Source organism: Nannospalax galili, unplaced genomic scaffold, assembly GCF_000622305.1.
Source record: "Nannospalax galili isolate Female #2095 unplaced genomic scaffold, S.galili_v1.0 scaffold406, whole genome shotgun sequence".
Taxonomy (NCBI): Eukaryota; Metazoa; Chordata; class Mammalia; order Rodentia; family Spalacidae; genus Nannospalax; species Nannospalax galili.
The window spans coordinates 3,961,246-3,970,682 of NW_008357033.1; the positions used below are offsets into that span (position 1 = coordinate 3,961,246).

The 9,437-nt window shown below is 48.5% G+C and overlaps 1 protein-coding gene across 1 annotated transcript in view; it reads right to left on the reverse strand.

The window, feature by feature from the left end:
* Positions 1-3,090, reverse strand: part of Lhfpl4 (LHFPL tetraspan subfamily member 4) — a 33,527-nt gene extending 30,437 nt beyond the window's left edge. Inside the window, exons 1-2 of the mRNA XM_008854831.1 lie at positions 2,941-3,090; positions 1,570-2,048 (exon numbers count right to left, since the gene is read on the reverse strand). Coding sequence (XP_008853053.1) covers positions 1,570-1,975 — 406 coding nt within the window. The 5' untranslated portion in view covers positions 1,976-2,048; positions 2,941-3,090. The remainder of the gene's footprint in view (positions 1-1,569; positions 2,049-2,940) is intronic.
* Between the last annotated feature and the right edge of the window lie 6,347 nt (positions 3,091-9,437).

Below are 9,437 nucleotides of genomic sequence, written 5' to 3' on the forward strand. Positions count from 1 at the left end.
CCACATCTAATTATGTGCTACTTTTTTCCAAGGGGCCCTTATAGGACTTTGGACAGCTCCCAAAGGGGCAAGAATCCCTCTTTATGTTTGTAAAAGTCCTCTTGGGGGAAGCAAACCAATCTTGTGCTCTTGTCCTCATACTTAGCTTTTATCCAAAGTGACAATTCTTAATTTGATTATTATCATACTCAGCACCTGACCTTGAGTGACTTCAAGCCATTTCCAAAACTCTCACTCCTCCTTGAAAAGATGGAGATTTCTTTTCAATAGAGATGTTTGAGAAATACACTTGGCACTGCAGAGCCAGGTTCCTACAGTGGAATTGCCAGCAAGTTTACATCCCTCCTCCAGGAGCCGAATGCTTGCTGAATATTCTGAAGTGCTTACTGTGAAAAGCCATCTCAGATGCAAGGTTATCATATCTTCTCTCCTCTTCCACATCCCTGGAGAGCACCAAACTTTTTCCTAACCTCCAACCATCCTCCTCTCTATCCTGCCACCCCTAGGCTCTACTTTCCCCTGCCTGACTCTCTTCCTTTCCTGCAATTAGGCAAATACTCAGGTTGCTGAGTTTTCAAAAATCTGTCTTCGATCCAAAATAGGCAGGAGCACAGGATTCTAATGGATCAGGAGAAACTGTCTCATCATTCCTTTTCCACCAAAGGCCCTTCTCTGATTCTCAAGAGAGATGACTGTCTCAGCCAAACATTTCAGAGAATTCAGGGACCTCATTACCACTGAAGGCAACACAGACATTAGGAGGGGGAGTAGGTTTGAAAGGATGGACTTCTCTTTGGAGTCTCATGTTGCCAGCTACCCACATGTCCAATACTGGGTGGAAGCCCTAGACAGCCTCCCCATTGTTATGACAGGATTTTAAAGTTTAGAAGATAGTTTTTCTTTTTTAAAATATTTTATTTATTATTTTTATTTTTTTATGTGTATGCATGTATTGTCTGTGTGTAGGTAAGTGCACCTGTGTCGTGCAAGGCCCTCAGAGGACAGAAGATGCTGTTGGATCCCCTGGAACTGGAGTTATGGACAGTTGTTAGCTGCCATGTGGGTGCTGGGATTCGAACCTGGGTCTTCTGCAAGAACAACCAGTGTTCTTAACCACTGAGCCATCTCTCCAACCCCAGCAGATAGTCTTTCCTTGCTCCTCTTCGAATCCCCTTAACTCTCACAAAATAAAGTGGAACACTGACGTCGGTAATGTTGGTGCTCTAAAGGCCCAAGCTAGGTCCCTTTACTCCCCAATTCATGCTTTCTTCCAACATAGCAGAAACTGACAACACTTAGAGTAATCCCTGCACAAAGACAGCCAACAGAGACCCCCAGAACAGACATAATGCTAGCCCCAGCCTCTGCACTTTCAAGCAGACAGAACCAAATACCTAGTTCTAAGGATCTGCCTTCTGCCTTAAGGGGGTCTCTCTGTCATCAAATGTTCTCCTCAATAGCTGCAAGAAGTGTCTTAAAACAGGAGAAGAATCTAGCTCTAACTCCTTAAAGAAGAAGTCCTCATATCTAGCGCCTTTTCTGAGAGTCCCGCGACCGCCCCTCCCCTACCTGCCAAAAGCTGCATCCAGGCGCAAATCTTGTAGACAGTGGCTGTGTTGCAGAAGAAGAAAAGAGCAAAGCAAGTGATGCAGCCCAGGATCAGCACCATGGAGAGCAGCACGAAGAAGGCGGCCGCCTTAAAGGCGCTGGACGGGATGGTACTGAAGTCGGTGAAAGAACCCCGGCAGGTGAGCTCGCGGCCCGCTAGCCCGCTGCCCACGCAGTAGTGGAAAAGACCGAAGTAGCCAGGCTTGGGGGTGCTCACGCTGTCGCCTACCCAGTAGGGCTGAATGAAGACCACCACGTTGATGATGGCGAAGCAGATGGTGAAGATGGCCCACAGCACACCGATGGCCCGCGAGTTCCGCATGTAGTGTTCGTGGTAGAGCTTGGAGGCCTCCTGCGAGGGCAGCATGGTGCCCGGGGGCGGGGCCGGCGGCTGCGGCTGGCTGGGGGCCGCCGGCCCGGGACCGACCGCCGGGCGGGAGCTGGGGACGCACGTAAGAAGCAGCCTTGAGTCAAGGAACTCGCGAGGGCGGAGCCTGGGGCGGAGCTGGGGGACCTGGGGACTGATATGGGGGAGCTAAGAGGGGGTCATGAGAGTATTGGGGCGGCGTCTGGGAGGGCGAGCAAAGATCTCCTATTGAGAGGCCTGGAAAAGGGTCATGGGAAAGTTGGGGGGTGCTGGGATGAGGACATGAGAGGCAGAAGTAGGGGGGAGGCCAGAAAGTGTTGGTGGGGGGTCAGAAAGGGGGTTTGGGGACTGGTACTGGAGTAAGAGGGAGCCATGGGGACAGGGAATGGAGGATGGAGATCAATGTTGGAACATTCGCAGAGGCACCCAACAGAGGAAGCTTGGGAATTTGGAGGCTGGTATTAGGGGTAGGAGTTCTGGTACTGAGTGCCTAAGGGGATCTAGAAGAGGGTAGATGCTTCCAAGGGAAGGGAGAACAGGTTGTAAGGGGTTGGTACTGGGGGATGAAGGTTTTAGTGGGGCCGGGCAGGGGATGGGGCTGGAACGAGGGCAAAGTGGTGGAAGCAGGATGAGGCTACAGTGGAGTCAGGGTCTGCGACTGTAGGGTCTGCACTCATGGCGAGGGTTGGGGGATGCTCCTTGGAAGCCAGGGCTGGATGTAGGCTGAGGGGAGCCTGGGATTGGCGGGCCAGGGCCAAGGAGAGAAGACAAGGCCAAGGGGACAGGGGATCGGGGACAGCAGGCAGCCTAGGCCTCGGGGGCAGGCTGTGGGCAGGGGCTGTTCCCCGGGCGCTGGGAAGCGGCTGGGCCCGAGCAGGGCCCGGGCTGGGAGGGTGGCTGCCGGAGCCCAGGCCGGACGCGCGCAGAGGCTGCAGCCGAGGGGAAGGGATGCGGGGAGGACCAACCTGGGTCGGGTCTGGGCAGCAGCTTCCTCACTGGCACGACTCAAGCGCCGGGGCTCGGCGATCCAGGCAGCTGCTGCCTTGGCCCAGGCGGCGTCCTCTGCATGGCCTCCATCTTGCTCGGGTTCTCCCCGGGGCGCGCTCTCGCGCCGAGGCGCGTGCTCCTGTGCACCGGCGCGGCGAGGCCGGGGCGCGCACCAGCGCGGGCGTGAGGAACCGAGCCGGGCGGAACGGGGGAGGGGCCCGCCTGGTTCTGGCAGCTAGAGAGAAGGTGAGGCACCGTGTCCCCGAGGTTCCCTAACCAGAGCCACCAATCATTTGACAGCAGCAGGGCCCCCTGACTTCTGGGATTTTCTTCTGCCAGCCTGAGTGATTCAGGGTCCCCACAAAGTGCGTGGGAATGGGGGAGGGACCCAACGAGCATTACCTGATAGGCGTTGAACTGAATCTCTTTGCTTCCCATTTACCACCTACAGCCTATGACAGTGCCTGACGGCACACCATTCCAATTCCAGTCCTTTGGGTCTTGGAGGCGTTGAAGGTTCCCAGAGTGTCTCCTAGGAAACTGTCAACATCTCCTGAGAGAAGGAAACTCCCCAAGTGTTCACACACCACGCCTGCATGGGGGATTCCTTGGCCACCCGCGCAAGGAGATGGGCCCAGGGAATAGGACCCAGGGCAAGTACCAAGAGATGACTCGGCTGGGTAGCTGGTTTCCCTTTCAACCTTCCCCAGTGCCAAACGCGACGCCTGGCATGAAGTAGGCACATCATGAAGATCTAAACAGCAAAACCTAAAAGTCAAGGCTGGTGGAAACCCCAGGGACACTCCAAGGGGGCAGTTTGACTCTTTTTCTGCTAAAAACTAGAACACCACCTTTGGGAACAGGACAAACTCTGTGACCTTGCCCCTGAGCTTTTTGAACCTCTGCTTCTCCATGTGTAAAGTGAGCAAATTGTGTCCCACTTCACAGGTGTGCATGTGTGTGTGCAAAATAATCCATGTTAGTGATCCCAAACAGTGGACCACACACAGGAGTGGGTTTTCTGAAATTCCTATCTATCTAAAAAAAAAAAAATCATGCAAGAGTTTCAAAATGTCTTCTTCCCAGAGGAAAAAGAAACTGCTCGTTTTTTCTGATTCTGTACTTTGTAAAACTCTACTTTGACTTTTTTTGGGGGGGGGCGTTCAGATAGGGTCTTGCTAAGTAGTTGTAGCAGGTCTGGAGCTCACTATGTAGACCAAGCTAGCCTTGGACTTGTGGCAATCTTCCTGTCTGCACCTCCCAATTTCTGTGATTACAGGTATGAGCTAACTCACATGGTTTGTCCAATGCCAGGGATTTAATGCCAGGGCTTTGTGTATGCTAGGCAAACACTCTACCAACTGAGCTACATTTAGGACCAACATTTGCAGCTTCTAATTAATGGTGGATGGTTACAGGGAGAGTTTTATTTTTTAAAATGTCTTTATAAGAAACAAAAAGCCTTATTTCAATCTCAAAATGCAAAGGAAATATAATCTATGAAATCCCATGATTTGGGACCTCAGGTCCATTGCCCAGGGTCTGAGCACAGGGTACACAGTGAAATCGTTTTCTCTTTTACTCTCTCTCTTTTTTTAAAAAGATGCTTTTTTTCTTTTTGGCGTTTTTGAGACAGGGTCTCCCTGTAGCCCCAGCTGTCCTGGAACTCACTATGTAGACCAGGCTGGCCTTGAACTCACAGAGATTTGCCTGCCTCTGCCTCCCAAGTGCTGGGATTAAAGGCATGCACCACCACGCCCCGTGCTTTTACTCTCCTTTCAGGATTTTTTTTTTAATGTGTATGAATATTTTGCCTGCATGTATGTAAGTGTAACTGTGTTGTCATGCAACACCCACAAAAACCAGAAGAGGGCCTTGAATTCTTTGGACCTGGATTACAGAGTTGTTAGCTGCCATGTGGGTGCTGGGAATTGAACCCAGGTCCTCCACAAGGACAGCCAGTGCTCTCAACTGCTGAGCCATCTCTCCTGCCCCAGTTTTACTCCCTGTTTTTAGTTTTACTTCCAGGCTACCTCCTGAGGGTCCTGGCTGTCCTGGAATCATGTACTGGAGGGGCTGATCATGAAGCCTCCTTCTAAACCTCCCACTTCACAGATGGGGATAGAAGCCAAGGAAGAAAACTGACTTAGCCATGGAGGGAGAGAGAGCTGCCCTGTCAACCAGACTGACCAACCTCATTCATGAACTTATCCTCCACCCAGTAAACTGGGATGAGGCCCCTGAAGTGTGCCCAGGACAGGTGCTATGCCAGGAACTGGAGAGAGGAGGGCACATAAAATAGATGGAGTTCACAGCTCTATAAGGAGAGGGAAGGTGCAGGAAGAAGGGAACAGGAGAGGTCACCCTCCAAGAGCATCTTCATGTCTCCTGTTGTGAGTGCTCCCAGTTTGTGTGCTTTTTGGAACAATCGCCAGTCTCCTTGCTCTACTCCCTACTCTTCCACAGATTATTACTAACCTAGCCTGCTGACCCAAGCTAGGCAGTCCCGGAAGAAAAGGACATAGAAAAGTCCACAGAGTTCTTGCTAGGATGAGCCCATGGCTCCCCTCTGCAGAGCAAAGGCACACTATGAAGTTTTTCTTACACCTCTTCTGACAGTAGTGCTTTTACCTTACAGAGCCCTCTATTCCTTGTCACTCAGCTCCTAGGTTGATCCTAATAAGATCAGTTTTTGCTTAAATCAGTTTTTTTTTAAAGATTTTCCTTGTGGTTGTTTTGTTATTTACAATATAAACAGTTCTAAATGACTCACCTACATTCCTCCAAAAGAGATAGCAAGAGCTTATATATTGAGTTGGTTGGTTGTTGAGACAGGGTCTTCTGTAATCCAGGCTGGCCTTGAACCTATTTAGCTGAGGATGACCTCAAACTCCTGGTCCTCCTGCCTCCACCTTCCAATTTCTGGGACTGCAGGCATACATCACCTACCCAGCTTCTTTGTTCTGGTTTGTTGGTTTGGTTTGGTTTTGATAGAATGTCTAAATATATGAGCTACTGACACCAGAATTAAAACACCAGAATTTGAGACCAAACTCTGCCATGTATGACCTATATAACCCAGGATACAGACACTATTTGAGGGAATGAGGGAAGAATTAAGACAGGGTCTCTTGTAACCCAGGTTGATCCTGTATTTATTCTAGATCCTCCCAAGCCTTAGCCTTAGCATTTGGGAACTGCTAAGATTACAGGTGTGCATCACTACACCTAGACTTTTTGTTGTTGCTGTTATTTTGAGGCAGCCCCAGCTGATCTCCAACTTGCAGCAATCCTCCTGCCTCAGCCTCCTAAGCACTGGGATTACCAGAGGAGCTATCACATCCAGTTTCTGATGGTACTCATAAGAGTCTTATTTTCTTTATTTTTAAGGTAGAGAAAAAAATACACTTCTTTCTCACAGATGCTAGGGGGATTAAAACAGATAATGGATAGAAAAGAGCTTTATAAGTAGAAAAAGGCTACAAATAAAAGTGATTATCATTAAATTTTAATAAGTGGCAGAAGTCTCGGAAATGCACTTGCTGAACTGTGAGGAGACAAGACAGGATGTGTTCTCATTTCAGAGAGCAAACTTGGAGCAGCTACAGAAAGAAACTATAAGACTGGTTCACTGGAAAAGCATCTTATTTGGTCCAGGAAGGGGCCAGGCAAGAATGGAAGAGTGACAGGATTAGCATGAGAACCACAAAGCCTGTAATTCCAGTGCTTGGGGAGCTGAGGCAGGAGGATGGCAAGTCCAAAGCCAGCCTGGCAACATAGCAAGATCCTGATTCACTATTTAAAAGACCAGGCCTGTAGTTCAGTGATGGAGTACTTTCTGGTGTGTATGAGATTCTGGGTTCCATCCCAGCAGAGAGAGAGAAAGAGAGAGAGAGAGAGAGAGAGAGAGAGAGAGAGAGAGAGAGCGCTGTGGTGGTACATGTATGTAATTCCAGCACTTGGGAGGTGGAGGGAGAAGAATCAGGAAGTCAAGGTTATCCTCAACTATATAGCAAGCCCCAACCTGGGCTACATGAGATCTTGTCTCAAAAGAACAAGAAATAAATGTAAAAGGTGGGGAGGGGGTAAGAGGGCAGGGGAAATACTCAGTAAGTAAAGTGCTTGCCATGCAAGTGTGAGGGGCTGAGTTCAGATACCCAGCACCATGGAAAGCAAACAAAAACAAAATAAACCAGGGGCTTACTGGCTAGCTAGCCAAGTTCCAGGCTCAGTAAGAGAACCCGTCTCAAAAAAATAAGGTGGAAAGCAATTGAAGACACTCTACGTAAACTTCTGGCCTCCACATGTATACACACATGCATACATACACCAAATACACTTAAAAAAAGGAAGGAAGGAAGGAAAGAAGGAAGGAAGGAAGGAAGGAAGGAAAAAAGAAAAAAATACCTGGGCGTAATGGCACACGTCTTTAATCCCAGCACTCCAGAAGCAGAGGCAGGTAGATCTCTGTGAATTCAAGGCCACCCTGGTCTACATAGTGAGTTCCAGGCCATCTGGGGCAACAGGGAGACCCTGTCTCACAAAGACTAAAAACAAAGAAAAAAAAAGTCAGGCAATCATAAGGGAAGGATGATGCCGGTGGAGTTCCTGAATGAGATGGTCCCTGGAGTTCCTAGTGAGGAACATTTATAACTGCTTAAGTGCACACTTAGGTCTATGACTGTTGGTCTCTTGCTACATTCTAGGTCCCCCATCACTGCTGTGCACACACTGTCTCATTTAATCCTCCCAATAACCCTTAGACATGATGTGATGAGCTGAATTGTGTCTGTAACATTGTCCCTATGTTAGATCCTAACCCTTGGCAATGTAATTGTGTTTGGAGATAGAAGGCTTTAAAGAGGCAAGACAAAATGAACTCCAATGGGTATCCCTTATCCAATACCACTGGTGGCCATACAAAAAGAGGCTGAGGCACAGACAGTACTCAGACCAAGAGGCAACCATGTGAGGACACAGCAAGGGTTAAGACACACAATTTATTTGATTATGAGAGTCCTGCAGAACAGGCACCAAACTGTGAGCCAATAAACCCTCCCTTTACTAAGTTGTTTTTATCAAGTGTTTTATTACAATACCAAGAAAAGTGACCAATACTATAGGAAATAGCTACATATAAAAGGCCAGCCTGAGAGGAAAAAAAAAAAAAAAAAGGCCAGCCTGGGTTACAGTATGAGACCCTCTCTCAAAAACCAAACTAACTACTCCTGAACTTCACAGGATTTAAATTTAAATGGTGTAGTCACACTGTGGATACTCAGTCAGCATTAGCATAAATTTTGTCTTCTGTTGGAGTTTGGGTGTAAAGACAAAAGTAGCTGGAGAGATAACTCAGTGATTAAGAGCACTGGCTGCTCTTCTAGAGGACCAGGTTTGATTCCCAGCACCCACATGGTGACTCACAATCCATCCATAACTCCAATTCCAGGGGATCTGACACTCTAACACATAAAATAAAAACAAAGACAAAAGCAATGGAGGGCCTGTGCAATGATGACCCAGCAGGCAAAAGTGATTGCCACAAAAGGCTGATGATATGAGTTTGATCCCTGAAACCCATAGTGGAAGAAGAGAACAAACTCCTGAAACCTGTCTTCTAATCTCCACATGTACACCATGTTCCTGCAATCACACACTCGATAATAGTTAAAAAATAGTTCTAAAACAGCAGAGGAGCTAGATAGACAGTTCAGTGAGTGTGACTACTGAGTTCAGTCCCAAGACTCACATAGTGGAAGGGGAGAGCCAACTCCTGCAAGTTGTCCTCTGATCTCTGTATTACTCATTTTTCTGTTGCTGAGATAAAACCATGACAAAGGCAGCTTGTAGAAGGAATAGTTTATTGAGATTAAGAGTCCAGAGGAATGAGTCCATCATGGTGTGGAGGCATGGCAGGAGGCAGCCAGAGCAGAAAGCTGAGCATTCACATTTTCCAGTAGGCACGGGAAGCAGAAAGAGAGAGAGTGAAACTGGAAATGGGGCAAGGCTCTGAACTCTCAAAGCCCACCCCAGTGACAGGCTTCCTCCATCAAGGCTGCACCTCCTAAACCTCTGCAACACAGTGTTACCAACTGGGGGCAAAGCACTCAAATACTTGGAGCCTGTGGGGCACATTCTCATTCAAACCATCACACACCTGTAATAACTTTTCTTGCTCAGGTTATTTGAAGTGGGAAAGCCTATGGTAATGTGGTTAGTACCTTCCAGTAGTAGCAAGACTAGAGGAGACCTGAGGGAGTAAAGCTTTTGCTTTTCGCCTGCTTGCCTGTCAAGTTCATCTATCCTGCTGCTGCTAATCATCAGAACCAGCTTCTTCAGCTTTCCAAAGTGGGCTGCAGACCAGTGGAATCTTTCAGGCATTCAGCATGAGACTGGGACTGCTGAGACACCCAGCCTCATGGAATGAGCAGTTGCCAGGTTCTTGGCCTCTCCAGTATGAAGGCAGCCACTGTTG